We start from the raw sequence: 24446 nt of genomic DNA on the forward strand, positions 1-24446 counted from the left end.
GATGACACTTCCATCAGCCAAATGCCCACAAATAATAATTCCGGACTGCAACAGTACAGAGTCGGATGGAAATATGGTACCTTCTCAAGCACTAAGAGTCTTTTGGATGACAATTTTAGTGCTAATTATGAAAAGGTAAAAGGATTCTGGTTTCTGGATAAAAATTCTGACAACTTTTTGGCAACCGTGAACTGGGCACCTGGCAAAGGTGTCGCTTCACCACAAGCATACTTCATAATCAACTGGCAGTAGATGAGAATGTTGTTATCTAGAGCATCCGGAAGACATTAAATTTGGACACAAACTCTCAGTGGAAAGGGCAAGTCACATCTCTGAGAGCGATTTTGAGCATGGGGCTTAATGAAAAGATTTCAATGGGATGTTCCCTTGGAGATCCCAAAGAGCAGATGAGACATGGACCCTCCTCCCCCCTGGTGGGAAATGGAATTGTATCTTGTTGCTTGCGTGCCATCACAAAAAGGCCACACATCTTTGTTGTTACAGTTCTCAGAATGACTGATAAGAGTTTGAAACAACTTGTGTTAGGAGGTCATCAAGGTAATTTTAAAATAAGGCAAACTTTTCAGAGGCTTCAAGTCAATTGGACACAACCCCTATTTTCACAAATGACTAGCATAATTATGTACCTTAAGACCAATTGACTTCCAGGAATCCAATTGAGGATTCTGCCTCTAAATGTCTGAAAACCTGTTAAAATGGATCTCTGGCCCTTTTGAAAGTGTCACACTGTCTCAGCTTCTCTGCTGAAAAGTAGGCATACTATTACTCTACCTCACTCAGATTTATGGAGGATAAATTCTTCTTTATCTATCAGGACACACCTTTGTCTTCTTTCACATCTCAGTTTTGCTTTAAAAATATTGAAACAAATAAGAAAATATAAAATAAATACAAACTAATGTACGCATAGCATACATTTCCACTAGAACTCTTCATACTAAGAAAGGGGAAATAATTAGCTTGTATGATGAGCTATTAATATTCATAATGTATGATAGCAATCAAAAAACCTTCACAGCTTCAAAACAAAGGCAGGTTAAAAAGCTAAGAATGGGAAACTTAGACAACAGGCTATTATTAGCATTTAACCAAAAATTGGCGTCAATAGACCCAGATAAAGATATAAAGAAAAAATGCTTTTATTTTAAGCCTGTTTACTGGGACTGATTCCACTGTCATTTCTAATGAGAAAAGTATTTCAGCGCCTTAGAGTTGCACTAATAGGGCGGACGGTGTTTCTCTTGCTGCAGCTACCACCTTTAACAGCAAAAGGGACTCAATCCAAAGCGACAATCTAGAGGACAGGTGGGTCATCTGTACAGCTGGCCCACAGAGGGAGGGCTTCAGCAGCATTCTGCTTGGTTTGCATTGCACTGTGGCTGGGTGGCCGGGAAAAGTGACGGTGGCAGCAGTCAGGTCCTAGTGCAAGCTTGCCTTAGACCTCAGCTGGGTCTTTCCAGCATGCCGCCATCAAACACTGCCAACTCCTGAACTAGCGCCCACTCCATTAAATGGTTTAAGAGTTGAAACCAAAAGCTAATCCAGTCTGTATACTCAGAAGGGTTACAAGTGGAAAGAATGCAGCAGACGTAAGCTGAGTATTCTCTGCCTGCCCTGAAAAAAGTATGCAAGTGCAGTGATTAATGCAACAGCTTCTCAGCTCTCAAGGAGAGGGCTTAAGTCTAGAGAATAGTCCCTAGAGCAAGGAATTTGACCATTTTCAGCATTTATTTCAACTCTTCAGCAACAGGAAGTGATTTTTTTTCCCTTTCTAGTCACCTCTGCCATGCAGTACTACTTCAAAAGAAATATTTTGGTTGAATGGACAAATAAACATCAACATCATAACAACAGACCATAGCTTTTTTATAATTGGCAGAATGCCCTGAAGAGGACCCTAAACTTTAGTGCTGAAAAAGAACTATTATTTGAAAGCCTGGAGGAGTCTACATAGCACTTGTGGTTGTACTATGGCCACTGCCAACTCCACTTATGGTCAGATATTGGAAAAGAAGGCTATGGTGCTAACCTAGGGTTTAGTTCCAGTGTTTCCATTTTAGTTGTCTAAAATAGTAGCAGCAGAATTTTCCTACCATATAAGGTTGTTACAAAAATGAATGCATGAAAGATTTTTAAAATCTCTCTCTATCGTGTGTGTGTACACGCATGTACCATCACCTCATTTACGGCCCACCCACAAAACAAATATCTTACTGGCCAGACACTAAGGCTATCATAGTACCCAAGGCAGATAGATAAATAGGTTCAAAAGCACTAGAATTATAGTACTAACCAAGAAGTAAAATATGACAATTTTTGGTGAAGACTTTCCCCATCTACACAGTATTCATAATATACCATTGACAATACAGTGAATCTCATGGGGGATTTTGTCCTAATGTTATTAATTATGGTACTTCTAAGTTGAATTTGCTTCAGAACATGAACATGGGAACTATGTCATTCAAATTTTATTCTAACATGATCAAAGTTAACAAGAAATGGACAAAGTACATACTACATCTGCCTGGGAAAAATAGTTTCTTGCATTATTTTCTATTAGGCTGTACTGATAGGGAAAGAAATAATTTGGGCGAAGACGAGAAAATTCCTTGTGAAATTTCACTTTTAAATAGCATAAGGCAAGTAGTGCATGCCACACATAGGAATGTCTCTGCTAGGCAGAATACTGGCAAGAAGAGGAAAGTACTACGCCAGGGGTCAGCAACCCCTAGCATGCATGCCGAGCATGGCATGCGAGGCCATTTTGCTTGGCACATCACCGCCAGCCTGGGCTCTAAGCAGCTGCTGCCAGCCACGGAGCCCAGGCTGCTCCCAGCAGGCAGCTGTGGCTACAAGCCCTCCGTGGGCCAGGCTGCAAACAGCTGCTCCGGGCTCTGGCACGTGGGCAGGCCGGCACCTTCTAAGGTAGACATTGTGGGTTTTTTGGCACTCTGGCCAAAAAACGCTGCCTACACCTGTACTACACTGTCATTAGAAGGTCATTCTCGTTCACTAATTTCCAGGGTTCTGAGAGAAGTGTTTTGTTAAAAAAGCAAAAAGAATATATTCTATTCTTTTCTGTTTCTTTATTCTAAGGAAAAAGCCTCCAAAACCTGTGGCCATATTTAGCAAATGACTTTAAGATGTTCTATTAAAAAAATATACCACTATAATATACCAAATAGTTTTTGGTAAATAGTGCCAGACAAACATGAGCTACATGCAGCTAGGAAAGAAAATCCAGACCATTAAAACCACTCCAGCCACATGCTTAACACCACACAGAGATAAAAACCAGAATTTATTGAGAGAAAGAGCTGAAATGTTACTTGAAAATAGCTAGTAATATGCAAACCTTATTCAAGGCAGTGTCTACAAGTCCAGAGCTGCTCAAGAAAATGGTTTAAAAGGACATTCAATGTGCCCGCAAATTGAAGAGTAAAGTCTCAGTCTTTTAGAAGCTTATCCAATCTGCTACATCAGAACTTGATGGGTCTTTAGAACTGGGGCTGGACATATTAGCAAAACTAGTTTAAGGGCTTTTAGGCTAGAAATGACATAAAAGTTCATCTTTCATCTTATTTGCATATACAGTGCCTGGCAATCGCATCTGTGATCCAGCTGTCTCTGCAATACAAGTACTTAATTAAAGCAGATGGGCACTTCAACTCCTGACTGAAAACCAGAAATGTAAGAGCATATGAGAGTGAATAATAGAAAACAAGATTAATCAGAGAAAAAGTTATTTGAGGTTTCTGTTGCTTTTGGATGATGGTTCAAGCATACATTCTGAAATTCCGCTTCACCCAAACTGGCTCGCCCATCTCTAGAAGCAACATGGCACAAGAGAAAACAAGAAACAAAACATGCTCTTAGAAGACAGGTACACATGAGCCTTTGGCCTCCTATGATGGTATTAAAATATACTTATGTTCTGATCCTAAACATCCTGATCCACCCGAACATCATACCTGGACAAAAAGAACCCTTATATTTTGTAACTGCAGGATAGGCTCTTTAACTGTGCTCTGGGCACGTAATCAGTGGATAAAATACTTTGTTTCCAAACAGTAGTCCATTAAAAAAAAAAAAGGCAGGCCAAAAACTTAGATTTTTTTGTCAGTGTACTGAGGCTGTGATGGAGAAAGTTTTTCCACAAACTCAAATAGCAAACACATAAATCTATTGAAGCCACAATACCATACAGAGGTTTCTACACCTATATATTTACAAACTTAAAAAATGTGAGATAGTAGAGACTAATATATATCTTCACACAGACAAAAACACAGAAAGAACAGAAACTAAAGGAGAAACTAAAGTTCACTGTCCTAGAAGAAATTAAATTAACCATACCTTAAATAATTCAAACTCCTTCTTTGGCATCAACAGCTATCAATACATGATGGGTATTTATGATTAAAATAAATCCACAGCTTATATTAGACCACAGTCATCCCAAGTCTATCAAGTAACAAGCAGAACAGAACCCTCAGAGAAAAGATTGTAACATGATCAATTCTGCAGTTTTCATTGTTATTTCAGACTCAGCAACACAGAAACTAAATTCAACTCGTTCAAAACAAAAGAAATCTTTTGAAGTTGTATCCCTGAATCATTCTTTCTTCCTCCAGCATTAAAAATACAAATTAAGTCTGAACAATGACAAATACCTGTATAGTGTGAGTATATGCAGGTTCAGAACGTCCCAAACCAGGTTCCTGAGATCTCAATAGGTCCAAGATATTGTTTGGCACGAACCCTGAAGCACCACTTTTATTTTGAACTTTCCACCACTGTTTTCTGTCATCCAGGATCTGCAATCATTTAATTAATTCAATTAAAATGCTGAATGATGCATAGTTTCATAGTTGGTAGGGTCGAAAGGGATCTGGAGCAGATCACCAAGTCCGACCCCCTGCCCTGGGCAGGAAGAGTGCTGGCGTCAAACAACCCCTGCTAGGTGATTGTTCAACCTCTTTTTGAAGACCTCCAGGGTAGGAACAAGCACCATTTCCCTTGGAAGTTGGTTCTAGATCCTAGCCGCCCTGACTGGATGCATGTATCTTGTGCTTATTTTTTGGCTTGTATTGTACAGGTTGCAGCAATGCCCCATCATCCCCAGGTTCCCATCCACCAACTTTCAGTTCAGTTTAGCTCCTTCACTCCCTTCCCATCTTAAGTGCTCTCTATATAATTTTTAATTTGACTGATTATACTTACTGGACTGAAGGCACAAACATTTTATTGCCATTACAAGCATGGTCCAGTCTACAGAGACCTCAACATGCATAGTAAAACCTATTAAACAAATATCAGCTTATTTTTCCTCCAATTAGTAGGATCGGTAAATGGAAAGAAGCTGCTGGCTGTCATTAAATATCCCTTGTTAAGTAGTGCATGTACTTGCTTAGTAACTGTATAGTGAAACAGGCTATTAAAAGATATTCTACAATTAAAACTGAGGGGGAAGTATACGTTTAAGAATATTTGCTGCTTTCTTCCACATACTCCTCATGTATGGTATCCTTCTGACCCATATTGAAGACTTTTCCCTTACCTTGTTAATTTTATTTGGCTCTGTAGTGATTTTATTTACAGAATATGGAGAGCTGGGATTATTCATGGCCAGTTGGGGAACTTGTGCTAGGTCGCCTCTTAAGCTATGCTTAACTATATCATCCCTCCATGCTCAATTCATATAAAAGAATTATTTTAATCCCCCCCAGAGGCAACAGAAAAGGCCCCTCCGAGTATAGAAATTCAGTGCTTCCAATGCAGTCAGTCAATAGCTAAATGCTTTAGAAACACTGTAATTGATTATAGTGCCCAGCCAGAGCTTTTACTAATGTCTCTAAGGGACTACTGCAGCACATCTCCATCATCATCATAATTAATTTTTATGTGAAGTACTGTTTAGAGCTTTCAGTCAAGGGCTTGTCTGTGTATGTATATGTATAACACTTTTAAAATAATACGTAAGCACCTACCACCTCTTTTTGTTTCTCAATAGTGGACAAGATCTGAGAGGGATGGAAAATAGGAGTCTCATGGTTTTACAGATGTGTTTAAACAGGTTATTCCACATTTGCTGGGGACACCTCACACATATGGACTAAAACTGAAACTGCATATATGAATGCTAACAGATGGCCAAAAGACAAACTAAGAAAAAATCATGACAATTTCTGAAGGTACAACAGTTAGGAAGACCACATTGCCTGCTGAAGAGAGAACTGGGTGGGTAGTCAAGAGGCTCAAGTTCAAACTCTGGTAAGGACCCCGCATCTTTACATTGTGCCAGCCCATCCTTCATCCATCTCGTCTTTTTAGAGACTCCAAATTCTTCAGCACAGGGGCTCTTTCACTGGTTGTGGGTACAGTACAGAGACTGACAGGGTCTTAAGCACTTTTGTTGTACACCTACTAATTACAAACTGGTGTTGAAGGAGGCTATGTGATCCCATCAAATTATTAATGACCAGTCAACCTAATCTCTGTAAAATCTCTAAAAACAGAACTTAAACTTCCATATTTAAGCTTAAGAAATTTGCTGGTATAAAGAAATTTGGACCAGTTATTATCCCAAGCCCCTACAAAGCCCAGAGAGGACACTATCCATTCCGAGACATGTCTGATATTTCCCATTTTTGTTTAATACATTACCTCTAAGATATCATCCTTCAAGACCGAAAGCTCACTGTTGTTTCTTGCCACAAAATCATATTTGCATTTGGCATATTTCTTGTGTTGCACTTTGCTGTGTGCTTCATAATTTCTATAAAGCAAATATGACAAACTGTTGTTCAGACAGACTTCCAAGAAAGATTATCAATAAATTCGAACATATCATTAACTTGTATCCTTAAATCTATTCCTGGACACTTCACTAGCAAAATATTTGTCAATGCAGAATATTACAGCATTACAGAGCCATCAAAAGACAAAGGGGAAGGACAGGTGTTCATATGTAGTGCTACAAAGTAGGGCTGGCAAGCCAATCAACTGACTAGTCAAAAAAAGTCAATTGTCCGCTTATTATTTGATAGCAAACAAAAATGTCAAATATTCCACAAAGCCAAGAATGTCTTTGTGTAGGTGGCAGTTGACCTTTTTACTATACCATAATGTCAGTTGTTAACAAGGGAGCCGGGGGATGGTGTTGTGAGGTTGGGGGGGGTTCAATCCACCCGCCCCCCACTTCAGCTCAGCAAACCCATCCAGAAGCTCCATCCCCTCCCTTCCTGAAGACACCACCAGGGGCTGGGTTTCATCAGCTGAACCCTGATCACACTAGCAGACTGACCCTAGGGAATACATGTTCCCTAAGGTGCTCCACTTTGGAGTACCATCATCTGATCCCTTGTTAGGTGAGTATTAATTTGTTGAACAATTGGCCACTTTTAAAGCACTCTGCAACTGTGCTTTCAGGGGGCCAATTGTGACAAAAGTGCCCTACCTGTCCCTTTGAGAATCGCTGGCAGGCTGCCTTTTCCCTGCCAAGGAAGAGGGCAAGCTGTTAATGAACTACTGACAGAGTCTCCCCTCCCTGACTCCACCAATCAGACCCAGAAACCCTGTGGCCAGCCAAGTGGTGGAACCAGGCAAGAACACAGCCACTGTGGGTGGCCAAGCTCAAGCTCTGCTGGCTGTCTTAACTATGGCACAGCAGGAGGATCTCACAGCTCACCACTGACTAGGCCATCAAAGAGCCAGTCACTCCCCTTCCCTCCCTGGCAGGAGAGAACAGTAGAAGATTGTGGGATTCAGGAGGTTCTGGATCACTAGGTGTAACTATACAGACATTATGCATAATGCTATGAAGCAGAGAAGTTCCTCTCAGAAAGCACTACCATTTAGTACCACTTTCAGCATCCTTGTAGTACTACAAACAGCCTGAACAGCTGTATGCCCATTTTTTCTAGTGTTACAAGGGTATATTTAACACTACAAGTATAATGCCCATCCATAACCAAAAGGCATTCTTTAACATGGACCTCAAGAGGGGAAAAAAGTATATTAGCTTATAATTTGCAGTACACACTGTAATAATTAGTGGATACTATTATTTTTCTGTAAACCAATATATACATCAAATTTATTTTGGTATTCCTGTAGAGAACTATTATAGATTTAACAAATCTTGAGTAATAAAATACACTGATATATTAGGACAGTAGCATAACAAAGTAGAGGAGACTGGGACACCAGCCCTGGGCCTGGGCCTGGAGAAGGGTGTTAAAAATACAGTGTGTCACTGCCACTTTGGGTGCATCCAGTTATCCAATGCATCTCTGTATTGGGATCAGGTTTTTAATGATTCATAAAGTCTCTTGTGTGTTCAAAATAACCTTGAGCTGCTTATAGGGTGCATCAATTCACTGAAATCACTCATTGAATAATTTTCAGTGTTTTAAAGAAGAAAAAAAAAAAATCAAACAAGTTTTACTTATCTACCATAGGTAAGTATACATAATTAGTTACAAAGCATAATATGCCCTAGTAATCCAACCACTAACTTAAATGAGAATGAAAAGTTATTTTGGTAATTTAAAAACAAGGTTAATATAAAACATGGTGAGATAAAGAATACTAAGTGCAGCTCTTCTTTTCTGTAAGGAAAGATCTGTTTAGATTCCCTTTGGATATAGGGCTACTATGTTCTTACAGAAGCCCAAATGAGCTTCTGAAAGAAAGAAAAGCATTATCTACCTAAAAGCAAATGATAGACACATCAAAACCACCATGTAGAAGAGGTTGAGGACCAATGAACAATGAAAATAGTAACCAAACAATGACTTTGAAATGCTGGACATAACATCACATCACAGAAATATGAATGCATTTGTTTATTGGTGTACATGGATTGTAACTACTGATTCCAAGCATGCCAGGAGTGCTCCAGTAGTTACCTAGCTAATTCTTGGCTGTGGAGAACTGTCTCACTTTACTTGAAGAGCAGAACAAAGGAAAGTTGTATTTAGATATTACAAGTAACCATAGTCTTGGAGGGGGGGTGGGGAAAGCAGTGAAAATGGTTAGCACACTTAAGCAAAGAAAAAGAAAACAGTATGAATGTTAGAACTTTAAAATGTAGTCATTATGAAGTGAGAGAAGCTACTGATCAATCACAATATTACCTAACTGCAGTTTCTAAACTCTCTCCAGTTACCCTCACCATCTTCATCTGCGCCAAGTAGTTTCAGAGTGGAATTCCAAAAGCTTTAAATGTTTCGTTTAAATTTCTCATCTTGCAGGAGAAGGTTCTTGGTTTAGGCACGTGACACTTTTTGGTGCCGTGACCCTGGGATGCTTCCCCAGGAGGGTCCTTCCAGTGGGTCCTGCCCTCTATGAGTGAACAGAATCTGGAATAGACTTCCCAGAGAGGTGGTGCACTCCCCAAACTTGGAAGTCTTCAAGAGGAAACTGGATACACACCTTGCTGGGATCATTTGATCTCAGCAGTATTCCTGCCCAGAGCAAGGGGGGAATCGGACTCAATGATCTTTCAAAGTCGTTTTCAGCCCTTATTTTCTACGATTTCTCTGACTGAAACCAGTGGTAGCATTCCTACCACAGATAAGCCAGTGCAAAATGACAGCTCAATGCACTCCTCACCCACATGTTACTTGTGCGTATACGTTCTTCACAAACACCCATCTTCAACCCATATTACCATAAGATATATTGTACTTGGTTGTGTGGCATTCAGTGATGTTACTGTATGGCTGCCTGCACAAAAGTCAAGTGCACAATACATGTCTCTAACTACCACACAATTTAGAGTGATTCAGATAGCAGTAAGAGCCGTGCTTCCCAGGTGTGTGCCTTCATGGGGATCAAATGCCAAGGGATCTTCCACCCAATGAGTAAAGACTTATAACTGCATACTCTTGCACGATAGTGCATAGTTCTGTTATTTTAAGCTTTCTTTTCTCTCTGGTTAGTTTCCCTGATCTACTTGCAATCCTCATGTTCCCTAGAAGCTCTGCTAGCAGCAGCATGGTCCAATAACCAGATTTAACTCATTTCCCATTACAAAAAAACCCAAACAACTTAGGGATGTTCATTAGTTACAAGCTTAGCTTCTACCAGTAAACTGTGAGTTAAAACAAGCTGTTCCTGAAATGGGAAACCTCAGGTTTTATCCCCCAAAATCTTCTCCCTATACTTCTCTCTCCAATCTCTTCACAATGTCTTGGCACATGTTGTTGAATAGAGATGATTTTATTAGTTATAAGAATATGCTGCCCCAGGGATGAACTTTCCATTAACTACTGGTGACATCATTGAAAAAGCCAGACCAGCCAGAAAAAATGCATTTGTTATCTTGGATACACTGCTGGAAACACCTTTATTAAAGGTGGCAGTATTAGACTGAAATACTCCTCTCTCAGTTGATCTAACTCAGGATGTGCAAAGAAAGTTTCCATGACTCGGTGCAGATACAGAGCTAAGAGTGACGCTGAGGCTGTGTGCAGAGCAGTCCTTAGATAAGAACCTTAGAAGTATCCAAGTTTGGGTGAAAGACTTGATATGAATGCCATTGTTATTTCTGCATTAATAAAGTCAAGGTTCAGGAAAGGGAGAAAGTTTTCACTTGGTACAGCACATGGAATATGCTCCAGAGCACATTGGAAAAAGCTCTTTTTGACATATGTGTTATAAATGGATGAAGCATTATACTATAGTAGAAGATATAGAGGATGGGGGTAGAGGGGTGGGAGGAGGGGCACAGGGGACTTATTGAGATTCAGCTGAATCCACTCTAAACATTTCGTCTGTCTTTTCTATCCTGTAAGTGAATGCTAAATTGCAATAATTTACTACATTTCGTTAAGGGATAACATCAAGCCATTTTAGTTCCTTTCTGTGAGATAGGAGAGATGAAACAATTACAATGGATTGGATGTTCGTAAGTAATAAGCTCCTCTACCTCACTTTTAAAACAGGGTATTTGTTCATTTGTGAGGCCTCATCTATATGCCAAAGTTTTACCAATTATATTGATATAGTTATACCAGTGTAATCCCACACAAATGAGCAATCTTACTTTTGTGCTAGAAACTCAGTCTAAATACCTTCTTAAAAAACAAACTAAACACATCTAAGCTGGAATAAGATTTTTCACATTGGGTAGTTATAATAATATAGCTGTATTGATTTACATTCACAATTTAGCCTGTTCTCATGGAGAAGTGCAAGGCATAATCAGAGAGCCTGATTGATCTCAAGGTACTGATACGTCTCAATCGACTGCGGTCTGGGACAAAGCAAAGGGGATGGGAACAGTGTGGGCAAAAAGCCCTTTTTACACTGTGTGGAATAACTGCTTGTAACAATTTCAGATCAGTATGACATGAGGAACAGGGAACAGCCGTGACTGATTGTTATTCTGAAACATCAGTGCTGTGATTAGAGAAAAAAAAAATCAAAACCAAAAAGGCAAAGGAAATAAACTGAAAAACTAGACAAAAAGTCCCAAACAAACATTTAAAAGAATGACAAAGGAATATAAAATAGGCTTGTAATTTTTTGTATTTTCAAAAGAATAAATAACATTTTAATTTTGGAAACAAAACAAAAATATAATAGCAGCCTTCGACTACCTGAAAGGGGATTCAAAAAGAGGATGGAGCTAGACTGTTCAAACAAAATGTAATAGTAAAAAAATGTACTTTGAATCCAAGTAAAAAATTCTGTGCTCTCAACATTGTATATACTTAATTTACTTAATTGTTTGGGGGGGTTTTTTGTTTTTGTTTTTTACAGAAGCACTCACTTATGAGAACTTCTCACGAGCACAGAGAGTAAGCTGAAGGAGCTTTGAGAGAGAGAGATGCACTAAACAAAAGCAAAAGCAAATACAAGGAGGATTGTCTCCTTGTGGAAATGATTAAGTACTGTGAACTTAGAAGTAAGAGTAAACAATGCCACCTGCACCTCAAAAGCAATTAAGTTGGGACAGTTATCCACAGCTCTAAACATAATGTCCATTCAGTGTTACCTATCTACATGTCGGCTAACAGTTTGCTTAAAGGCAGCCACAGCTGCCCCCTGGTCCAGCAGAGGCCCTCTTTTGTAAACTGTGTTACTGAATGCATACCCATCAGATGGAGGATAGTCTGGCACACTGGGATGCTGGAAAACAAAACAAAGAAACAAAAAACAGGATAAATGTTACACAGATAACAGTAGGTATTTAATTTATGACAACATCTTCTGACACACATAGGGTCCTCACCAGCATTACACATAGGGAGGGCCCTCAGGTGTTTGTTGTTTTGATACAAAACATTAATTGCCCGTGCATTTTAAATCATGAACAAAGCTGAGAAGAATAAGGATAAAGAAATTCGATCCTTACTCATCCTGCCATATCAATATGGAAGCTGTTACTTTTTAGTAAGACAATTCAGTAATTCACTAGATCAAAGTTCATGCCATTGCTTCAAATGTCTCTGTAGCAACAGACTTTTATAATCAACAGTGACCAAATACCTTTAAAAAGCTTCAGTAGGGAAAATGTTTTAAGGTTTTCTTCTGGATGTGGACACTCTAAATCAGATCACCTACAATTACAATTATCTAATGCAAATTCTGTGTATTTGGATACTCAGGAACATCAATCCCTTACTTTGAAAGTGTAAATATTATTCTGAGAGCCTCATTTCCCCCATTCTCCCACTTTGACACTGAGTAGTGCCAGAATCAGGGGAGGGAAGGGCTAAGGTAATATTCAGTAAGCACAAGGATAGAAGAGGAGATGTGCCTAGTAAAATACAATTTATTGGGAACTCGTATATCATAATAATAGGTGTGTTACCAGGAATTATTACATGCAAACTGTTAAAAGCTACTCATCCTAGGCCTCCTTTCCTCCCACTATCAGCAGAACATAAAGCACTGCCATATGATATTGAAGGACTGGTAGAGTCTAGCAACTTGTGGGCCAGAAGCTACCAAAAACATAAGTGCTGTTCTAATTTTTATTTGGTCTGTAACCTAGGGGAAATCACTTACCTAACCTATGCCTAAGCCTTCCTCAACTGTGACACAAAAGTAACAGGTATGTCTACGCTGACTCTGTGTCTATCCACTTGTGATGTTTCTGCTGACAAATAAAGTCCTGTCCAGTTGCTTCTGCTCTGCACATTAACCCCAGAAATAAGGCACCAAGGAAGCACTGGGAAGCTTCCAGCCTCCCTTCAGCATCTGTCTCTGAAAAGCAGGAAAGCAGCAGTTCAGGGGGTGGGGGGCACACCTCAAACATCTTGAGTTTGGAGAGAGCAGAGCAGGAGCTGATTTGTTTGTGGCAGCCCCAGGAGAGAGTGTGCAGACACATTAAATGATACCTTCCTATCTTGAGGGCAGAAAGGGTTGTGAAGGCAAATCAGAAACCAATTATATAGCATATATAAGGTGCTAAAAAAACAATGTTCTTAAAACCTCCTAACATGGCATTGAGCATCCTATACCTTAAAGCATATAAGCAGCAGATAACCTGGAAACAGTAATTCACTGTCCTTTATGCAGAAATATATTCGTATTGCATCAGCTCTCTTGAGCTTCAGTCAGTGGTTTCTCCTCCCCATCCCCCATTTCCATTATAGTTTGATATAATTATTGCTGAACAGACTGCACGTGCAGCCCCTGCATGCAACCATCTTAAAACTCAGGGGTGAGAATTTTTTTCTTGAATTAGTATCTGTGATGCCCTCCACTAGACATCAGATCAATCCCTTCTTGTGGGGGTTAGGAACTGTAACCATGGTAGCAACAGGCATATCATTATTTCATGCTGGGTCATATTTTTTTCTGAAAAGGATGCCCTGCGGGAAGATGGAATCCAAAGGGGAAGAGGTCTGGGCTTTATTGTGCTGGTACCTGACTGTTTCTAGATCATGGTGTCAGCAAATGTTCATGTACAAAAAAGGAGAGCTTAGGCAAAATCTCGTTACTAATTTCTCCTAGGTGAAAATGATACAACACAAAGAAACTGAATGCATTGAATTAAGGAGAATGTGAAGGACTTACCCAAAAAAAAAAGTATTTTCCTGTCAACCCCCATCTGATTTTCTCTTTAGCTATTATCATGTATAACCCATTTGCATGCTAACTAATTGGTAATTAGGCCAACATTCAGGTATCACCTTCTATACTGTCATAATTTTCATGTAGACAATTAGCATTTTGCATTCACATAGCAGCTTACATTGAAGGACTTAAAGCACGTGACAAAAATATCAAATTTTGTCCCAGTGAGGAAGCCAAAACAGAGTTAATTTAAATGACTTTCCCAAGACATTTAGAAAAATCAGTGGCAGAATTAGGAATAGAACCTAGGAGTGCTGAGTCTCAGAGGTGCAAACTCTTTGGTTAGTTTTTCTTGGTAATTAGCCACACAATTAACAATCAAAATGGCATAATATTAAAAAGGGACTTAAAAATCAATCATTGCAACACAAAAGTCACTTCTACCAGAAAAAAAAATACACACACACACACACACTTACTGTAACTACAAATAATGCCTAAAATGATGATAAAAATTTTATTCACAATCTCCAAGAGGAGAAAATAAAAATGTCATTTAAAAACGCACAAAAAATTGTGAGGCAGACAGAGTGCAATAGGACTTAAACTAGGTTTTTGTTTCTTTAAATACTAGATTTCAAATGACAGTATCCCATGCAACTTAACTCAATGACCAAGGGAAAAAAAACACATTAAATAACTTTCTTTGTCAGTATATTTGCCCTTTGATGCCTTGTTGGGTATTGGAACAAAAAGTCAAGTAATATACAACATGAAGGATAATTTCTTCATTCAGGATATTGTCTTCATTCAGGATACCTCACTTTCAGGATAAAGATGAACGAATGAAGATATTTTCTTGGGAATTCTTCATTCAGGATACCTCACCTTAAAGATGCCTCCTTTCCCTGAGTCTCCCCCATTTCAGGTGACTGCCCCAATGACTAAGCTATTACCTATTCCACAATGGCTCTATTTTTATTTTCTACAAAAAAATCATTCCAGCTAGTTTCATTCTAGTGTGGAAAATGTCAAGGGACAGGAAAACTGCTTCCTCCCTATCTCTATTAATTTCTCTGCCCTCCCTGTGAACATAAACATCCTTTTCCATCAGCTTTCCAAACCTAGCTGGACAGGCCTCAATCAAGAACCGGGAGCTGGATACACTTCAGAATGGAGACCACCTTTCCCTGTATGATCCCAAACCTCCTCAGCATAAAAACATGCACCACCGGAGTAACTTACAAATACAGATGGTTAAAAGAAGGTAGTTGAAGGAAGGTTGTTCAGATGGTAGCTGGGTGCTTTTACATTAGCTGTGGTTTTGAAAATCTTCCCCCAAATCTTTTTATGTAGACACTCTCTTGCTCAAACAATTGTGGATATGCTCACTTGTAAACAGGGGAAACATCACCATCACTCTATTTCTAATATAGCAGTATTTACTTTTCCCACCCTGCACATACTTCTGGCTTCTGCAGAAATGGCCTAACAGTGACAAGTGAAGCATAAGGATTGATTTTAATCTATAGCTCAGTTTGGGAACAAGGTAAGCAGCCCTCAGTGCTGAAAGAACAGGTTAGAGACTACTTAGAAAACCTGGACATGTACAAGTCCACGAGGCCAGATGGAATGCACCTGAGGGTGCTGAGGGAGTTGGCTGATGCGATTACAGAGCCATTGGCCATCATCTTTGAAAACTCAGGGGGATCAAGAGAGGTACTGGATGACTGGAAAAGGGAAAACACAGTGGCCATATTTAAGAAAGGGAAGAAAGGATCCAGGGAACTACAGACCAGTCAGCCTCACCTCAGTCCCTGGAAAAATCTTGGAGCAGATACTCAAGGAATCCATTTATAAGCACTTGGAGGAGAAGAAGGTGATGGATTCACCAGGGGCAAGTCATGCCTGATCAACATTCTCACAGGCAAGCTAAGGAATTATGGACTGGATGAATGGACTGTAAGGTGAATAGAAAACTGGCTGGAGCACTGGGCTCAGAGAGTAGTAATCAATGGCTCAATATCTAGTTGGCACTCCTCAAGGGGAGTGCACCAGGGGTTGATTCTGTTCAATGTCTTCATCAACAACCTGGAAGATGGCATAAAGGGCACCCTCAGCAAGTCTGCAGACAACAACAAGCTGGGGGGAGTAGTAGATATGCTGGAGGGTAGGGCTAGGATTTAGAGTGACTTAGACAAATTGGAGGACAGGGCCAAAAGGAATCTCATGAAGTTCAACAAGGACAAGTACAAAGTCTTGCACTTAGGACAGAACAATCCCATGCACCAGTACAGGCTGGGGACTGACAGCAGCTCTGCAGAAAAGTCCTTGGGGGTTACAGGGAACAATAAGTTAAATATGAGTCAGCAGTGTGCCCTTGTTGCCAAGAAAACTAATGGCATACTGGGCTGCATTGGTAGATGTGTTGCCAGTAGGTCAAGGGAAGTGATTATTCCCCTCTGTTCAGCACTGGTGAGGCCACACCTGGAGTACTGTGTTCAGTTTTGGGCCTCCCACTACAGAAAGGATGTAGACAAATTGGAAAGAGTCTAGGGGAGGGCAACAAAAATGGTTTGGTGGCTGGGGGACATGATTTATGAGGAAAGACTGAGGGAACGGGGCTTATTTAATTTAGAGAAGAGAAGACTAAGGGGAGATTTAATAGCAACCTTCAACTACCTGAAGGAGCGTTCGAAAGAGGATGGAGCTAGGCTGTTCTCAGTGGTAGCAGATGACAGAAAAAGGAGCAAGTTTCAAGTTGCAGCAAGGGAAGGTTAGGTTAGATATTAGAAAGAATTTTCTCACTAGGAGGGCAGTAAAACACTAGCAAAGGTTACCCAGAGACATGGTGGAAGCTCCATCCTTGGGGGTTTTCAAAATGTGGCTAGACAAAGCTTTAGCTGGAATGAGATAGTTGGGGATGGTCCTGCTCTGAGCAGGGGGGTGGACTAGATGACCTCCTGAGGTCTCTTTCATCCTTAGCCTCTATGATACTGTTAGGAACTGTATACAATGGTTAGCTTTCTCCCAGTCACAACTAATATTAACAGAGGTATTCAGGTGACAGTCCCTCCTTGGCTTAAACCAGAACTAAATCAGAAAGTTTTTACCATGTAAATAATAGATTTTAAAAATATATATATAGTAAAAAAATTGAAAAAAAAATTTTTTTTTTACTTTCTATTTTTCAGTTTAAAAACCTATTATATCTTTTTTATGAAAAGAAATTGTGTTCTTCAAAACCACTCACAGGAAATAATGTACATCTCCCAATCAACTCTATTTCAGATACTAAGGGTACTTTTACACGTGCTCCCATACACGGATTAGAACGTGTTGGAAGACACTTGATTAAATCGAGGCTGCTGAAGCATTCTAATGACAATGGTTCAACATGCTGCAGTATCTTCTGTATTCAGTGTCTGTATATTTCAAAAGTGGTGGCAGGGGCGCTTTAAGTAAAGTTTGTCAAACAAGCTTTAGTTAAAGTGCCCCCACCACCATTTTGAAATATAGGACAGTGAATACACGAGATGCTGCTGGTGTTTTAATTAGAGCAGCTCCTGAGAACTGCTTTAATTAACGTTCTGGCACCCCCCCCACTCCTCCCCCAAGCACATGTGCAGACTCAGTAAAAGTACGAGGATAGGGGATTTTCCCTTGAAGTGCAGCAATCTGGAATATATTTCCAGCCTGCATCCAGCAGAGCTCAGATTTGATAATCTTTTCCAGACCATCTGTTTCTTAGGAGTCTGAAGGAGATAAATGTTGAGAGTTAGCTCAACCAGAATGACTCTAATAGGCAAATAAGCAGGCCTGTCTTTCACAAGCAGGTTCCTCCAGTGTCTCTGCTCTGAATTGAATTGAACTGTATTGTGTGTCTGCTTTGAAATATGGTGAAAGCAGCTCGAGATACAAAGGGGTGTGCTGAATTCAGAAACAATAAATAAATTATTATAATTGCTTTTATCACACAAGCCATATAACTCCAAGCATTTCAGAAAATCTTCTACAAAACGGCATAAAAAATACTGATCTAGATTTTACTGAATACGCATGTATGCAATCTAATAATATATGGTCTTTGAATACTGTTGTACTCAGAGCATAAAACTGGATCCCCAGGGACCACAATCAACTCTCCAATTTTAGTCTATGGAAACCCTGCACCCTATGAATTCAGTTCAGTGGGAGCAGAATGAGTGCCTTTATTTTCTTTTTATTCTTGCATGAACCAGACTTGTACTTAGAGAAACACATATAATGTCAATAGAGTTCTAACCAGTTTTTACTGGTGTGGCTGACAGCAGAATCTAGCATTACCTTTAGTGGTCCCAAGCTATACTCTTGGCCCCTTATCCCCTACCTTACAAAATGTGTTAGCAATTAACCTTACCTCAGTTGACAGTCTTTTCATTTCTTGTTTGCGCTGCTGCTCTGCAACATTTGCCACAGACTCAGCCAATTGATTCAGTTCTTGTTCCCTGGGAGCTCCCATAAAGCTCAGCAAAGGAGGCTCCCAACCATTTCTGAAGCGTGGAATATAAGGTGGAATAAAATGGTCTTTGGGCCAGTCCACTCTGTAAAAAAAAAAAAAAAAAAAAAAAAAAAAAAAAAAAAAAAAAAAAAGGCAGTCATGTATCAAGAACCAGACCATTACAGAAAACAGTATTTACTGAGGATTGTTGTGTTTCTTTCTGGAATATAAAGAAGCTGCTCCTTGGCCCAGTCAGCTCAGAGAAAGAGATATTTCTCATGCAATGCAGAAGATGGGTGACAAAGAAACCTGGGTTATAATTATTCAGGGGTGAATAATGATAAGTATTTACCCCAGAACACCTAGAAGTCCAGCCCCTCTCTCTGCTGGGTTAGCATGGACGGGCTTCAGAGCAGCAGCAGGCTGTAAAGTGTGGTTTAAAAAGTAGACATGGAAGCTGGAAACACTGACTATTTATCTAAGGGCTTTGTTACACAGTAATTTTGGGCAGCTCCTGGAGCTCTTGAGCCCTGGATTGTCTGCATATTAATGACTTAAAGTGGTTTTAAGGACTTGTTATGTGGCTTAAAGTTACACCACTGTAGGGCAGGATTATTTCAGAGCCATGCTACCCAGCTCGTTTCATTAAGGCATGGCCACTCCTCACAAATATGCTGCCCAAGCTGAAGTCCTTCAGTATCCTAGGATCTTTCACATACCCGTCCATAGAACAAGCCTGTCCTTGCTCATAGCCCTGTAGTGGCAACTCACAGCTACACATACAGCTCCTAGTCCTGTCCCTGCTCACCAGACCTCTAGTGGCAAGTCACAGCTGTGCAGATGGGGGACAGAAAGGGTTTCTAGACTATGGGTGCAACTGCTCCAAACTCCAGGCTAGCACTAACAACATTCGCACAGCTTACAATGTAAGGTGTAACAAGGGCCAAAAGCTATGAAGGTGAAAGCTAGACTACAGGATGAATTGCTTTTGTCACACAAAAGAACAAAAAGCCTCACAGGAGTCAATGTAATCACTAAATTTGCTGAACTGAATTTTCTAACACAGACTGCATTTCTGAAAAGTACTGTGTTATTCCTTAGAGATCCATTGGTATTCATCATCTGAACTCACTGTATCTGAAGAAGTTTTTCATGGTCTGCTGGGCCTATATACTGTACATAAAACATTGCCCTACAGCATGAATTATTGCCTCCTCAAAGGACAAATAGACCTCAGAATACACTTTATAGTTTCTTTTAACATTACTTATTGTGGGCATTGTTAAAAACACATCAAGGTGACAAATGCTATCAAACCAGCGAGGAAGCAGCCAGCATTTACTCAGGCGCCAACATGTTGATGTTAAGTTATAACCAAGCTCAGTAATCCCTAAGTTATTAATGATCTTCATGTTGTTTCGTGACAAAATATAGCTAAGTTGCACAGCACAGAACCATTTCACCAGCAGGAAAACAAGAGAACATGTAGCTTAGTCACACCATTACTTTAAGGGTTCAAACCTTCCAAATGACTGACGCATACTACTTTTTGGAATAAACCATTATTTTTTCAGAGAGGATTGGATGGGTCAGGGGAATCAACACAGAATACAAATCCCTCTTATTTTTAGGTCATGCCTTCAATTCCAACAGGGTACCCCCCCCCCCCATATGAGTCCACAAAATCAGATGCCTCTGCTGGATCACAAGATTATCAATTATCAATCTCAGTAAAAGAGCCAAAGGAAGGATGGGCTTGTAGATTTTTGACCCTAATGAGGGTTGAGTTCAGGAATGAGAGGGAGTACAAGGATCTTTGAAATGACAAAAGCCTATGGCTGTTCAGCATTTCCTCTGTGCACTTCAGATTTAAACAATACATTCAAGTATGTTTTTTTATTTAAAAGCACATCATAGGTTGGGGCTTAGTTTATGATTTGATCCGAGTGGGTGCATGAATACATTCAAAATGTATGACACTTCCGAACCAAATCCTAATATATTTCATGGATAAAAAAAACTCAATAAGGGGAGGCAATAGGGGAAGGCTTATCAGCGTTCTCAGGGAGAAAACAGGACAATCAGTTTCATGCCTGAAATGTTCATATACTAAAAAGGGGGATTTAATAGCAGCCTTTAACCATCTGAAGGCTGTTATGAAGATGATGGAGCTAGACTGTTCTCAGTAGTGGCAGATGACAGAACAAGGAGCAATGGTCTCCAGGAGCAGCAAAGGAGGTTTGAGTTAGATATTTGGAAAAAACCTCTCACTAGGAGGGTGGTGAAGCACTGGAATGTGTTACCTAGAGAGGTGGTGGAATCCTTGGAGGTTTTTAGGCACGACTAGAGAAAGACCCATCTGGAATAATCTAGTTGAAGATGGTCCTGCTTTGAGCAGGGGGTGGACTAAATTGACCTCCTGAGGTCCCTTCCCACCCTCATTTTCTGTGATTCTATTATTCTAATAAGAGACATGGGAAGCAAACAGAAAAAATTGGAGGTCCTAGTATAATAGAGGAATTATGTAATTGGGATTATGGAGATATAGTAGGATAGTTCACATGATTGGAGTGCTGTCATGAATAGTAATAACTTGTTTAGGAAGGACAGGTAGGGGGGAAAAGAGGTGGTATTGCCCTATATATAAAAAGGAAATACATATGTATTCTAGGATACAGTACAAAATGATGGCGGTAGACCTGTTGAAAGTGTCTGGGTAAAGGTCAGGGCGAGAGCAGCAGGGGGATGTCACAGTGGGCATCACCTAGAGGAGAACAAGGTGATAAGGAACAGACAGCATGGATTTACCAAGAGCAAGACATGCCTAACTAACCTGATCAACCCAATTTCCTTCTACAATAAGGTTTCAGGCTCTCCGAATGGGTGTGTACATGCGGGGAGGAGGGAGGTGTGTGGGTGGGAGACAGTAGATGCAATAACCCTTGACTTTAAAGAAATGCAGGTTAGATTAATACAGTAGGGTGAATACAAAAAATTACTGGATCATTGTGCTCAACAAGACATCCAAGTTCAATGTCTAGTTGGCAGGAGTTATCAATTGGTTCCCTAGGGGTCTGTCCTCGGTCCGATATTTAACATCTTCATTAATGATTTAGACAATTAGACTGAGTGCATACCTATCAAATTTGCAGATGACATCAAATTTGTTGGAGTTGCAGACACTCTTGAAGGTAGGGCTAGGATCCAGAACTACAGGGATAAACTGGAAGAATGGGCCAAAAAAAATCAATCAGATGAAATTCAACAGGGAAAATGCAAAGTCCTGCACTTGGCACAGAATAACTGCATGCACAAACGCAGACTGGAGAATGATTGGCTAGGTTATAATACAGTAGACAAGGACCTGGAGGTTACCATGGGTCATAAGCTGAATATGAGCCAACAGTGTGTTCTTGTTTCCAAAAAGCCAACAGCATGATGGGTTGTATTAACAGAAGTATCACAGGCAAATAAAGGGACGTGATTCTTCCACTCTATTCAGCACCTGGAGTATTGTGTCCAATTTTGGGCCCCACACTTCAAGAAGGATATGGACAGATTGGAAAGAGTCCAGCAGAGAATGAGAAAAATGAATAGAAGCTGAGGAAGCATGACTTATTTGGAAAGACTGAAATAGATAGGGTTGTTTGGAGATTAGGAAGAACTTTCTTGGCCATGAGGGTGGCCAAGCATTGGAACAGGCTACCTAGAGAAGTTACAGAATCTCCATCCCTGGAAGTTTTCAAGAGCAGCGTGGACAGACACTTGGCTAGGATGATTTAGTCACAGATGTTCCTGCCACTGCAGATTATCATCATCTGAAGTAACCCAACTCCAAGAACCACGTGGTTTAGAAACACTGTATTGATTTTAATTTTTTTCAAATGTCCTGTTATTAGGCTTCAAAGCCTATAAGAATCCCAGACACTGTGTGTGTGGGTGTGGGTGTACAGCCAAAACATAATGTATGAAGAGGGAAAATATTTGCTATGTTCTAACTGCAGGCACTGATGAATCCATTACATTAAAAGTGTGGATTCCCTTATGCATATACACTTAACATCATTCAATTGTTAAATTAACACCAGTGCTTAAATAAAAACCTTTTCCTTAAAAGACATTTTGGAGACATCAATAATTGTTGTAAGCCTGCTGCTTTAAATAATTTTGGAAGTTCAAAGTAGAAATCTATTTGTAATTCTCTTTATAATAATGTTGTCATTATTTAGTTACTAAATAATGCACTTCCCTTAAAATAGACTGTTAATTGAGTCCAGCTGGATGATGACCAAATGACAATGGAAATGGAGGGGGAGATTGGAAAGGGAATGGAAAGGGCCATTTAGAAAGATTATGCAGTTAAGTTTGCCCTTTTGATATCACAGGCAAAATAAAAAGCCACACTTGGAACTGTTTTCATTTCTAAACACCACCTTCCAACTCCTCAAAGGTTGGCCTGATGTCCACTGAAATCAAAGAAAGCCTTGACACTGACTTCTGAAGAAGTTAGATCAGGCTCAAAGCAAGCCAAAATTTACATTACTTACACAGAGTTTACTTTAGCATGAACAATCTGGTGAGTACAGAGATATTTCTAGTGACCTGATATTACATTGTCAAAAATCATCTCTAAAATATGCAAAGAGATTTTCTTACCTGGCTTTGGTCCATGCATCACCCAATGACATCCACAATTGCCCTTCCTCACTATTCACAGTAAAACGCAAAAAATCTATGGTATCCTTTGTTAGGAGGGGGCTGAGTACTGTACCAGCAAGTTCTGGACCTCCAGTTGCTTGTACCACCTACATGAAGACAATTTTAAAGTACTATTTATTCAATTTAAAAATCAATGGATTTAAATATTCACGCTCAACAGATGTTAAGTGAAACTTAAAGAAAGGTTGAGACTACAGGGATTTTGTATAGAAGTGTTAAAGAGTAGGCCTGGAGCAGACAGCTTTTTAAAAGAACATGCCTTTACCTTAAAAAGTAAAAACAAAAAAAACAAAACCAAAAACCCAAACCCTAAAAAAAGTATTTTTCTTCTAGAAGGCCACAAGTTAAAAATACCAGTGAGAAGCTCATGTTACTGCATTTGATAGAATCCTAATGAAGCTGGTGTCCTGAGGATCAGGTATAACCTGTTGCTGCTGGCAACCTTATCATTGCCCTCATCATGTGAAAACACTTTTGCCTGTAATTCTTCAAATGCCATTTGTTTAGTTTCCCCCCGCCATTTTAGATGTGGCATGGGATGAGATTTCTTTATAGTTCTGTGATCAAATTGCATTTAACTAATAAAAATACTGTCTAGATCTCCTTATGGTGGATATGCATTTAAATCTCTTTCCACAGTGTTTAAATAGAAGGCAGTAGCTTTGTACTCATTTCCCTTATTAAGGAAAAATGTAAGTATAGGCAAAATTTGAATTTGTATGTACGTTTTAAAACTAGGGTTAATTTTAAAAAAATCTTGCTATCAAAGACTAGTATATTGATAATTTGGGCTGAATTTTCTAAATAAAGACTTGCTAGTAGGGGTGTGTGAAATACGCCGTATTTGATTAGGATTAGGCGTGAATTGGGGATAGTGATTCAATTCGTTGATTTGGCTCACCATCCCGATTCGATTCAGTTGAATCCAAATCTGAAGATTCAATGTCAATTTGGAGAATCAGCAATTTGGCCATACACAGATTTAAATGTTTTTTGTACATACCTCCAGGTGCCAGGCACGGCTCGTGAACACTGCGATGCTGGGGTGGATGGAGTATCCCACAGGGGCGCAGACTGGGGGGTCCCACGCATGCTCAGCAAACCAGAAGTACTTCCAGGTTTCCTGGGGACTGTGCTGGGGGGCACCCCTCACTCCCCCAGCTCAGCAATCGACAACAGGGGGACC

General features: G+C 39.9%; 1 protein-coding gene across 8 annotated transcripts in view; it reads right to left on the reverse strand.

The window, feature by feature from the left end:
* Positions 1-24446, reverse strand: part of EPS8 (EGFR pathway substrate 8, signaling adaptor) — a 190587-nt gene that overhangs the window by 14405 nt on the left and 151736 nt on the right. For all 8 annotated transcript variants that reach the window (XM_090043540.1, XM_090043539.1, XM_090043538.1 and 5 more), the window contains 5 exons: positions 23198-23346; positions 18461-18644; positions 12131-12165; positions 6691-6802; positions 4698-4841 (listed from right to left, as the gene is read on the reverse strand). In XM_090043540.1, coding sequence (XP_089899666.1) covers positions 4698-4841; positions 6691-6802; positions 12131-12165; positions 18461-18644; positions 23198-23346 — 624 coding nt within the window. The remainder of the gene's footprint in view (positions 1-4697; positions 4842-6690; positions 6803-12130; positions 12166-18460; positions 18645-23197; positions 23347-24446) is intronic.

The sequence above is a fragment of the Crocodylus siamensis genome, chromosome 4 (genome assembly GCF_052110815.1).
Source record: "Crocodylus siamensis isolate JL-2025a chromosome 4, ASM5211081v1, whole genome shotgun sequence".
NCBI classification, from domain to species: domain Eukaryota; kingdom Metazoa; phylum Chordata; order Crocodylia; family Crocodylidae; genus Crocodylus; species Crocodylus siamensis.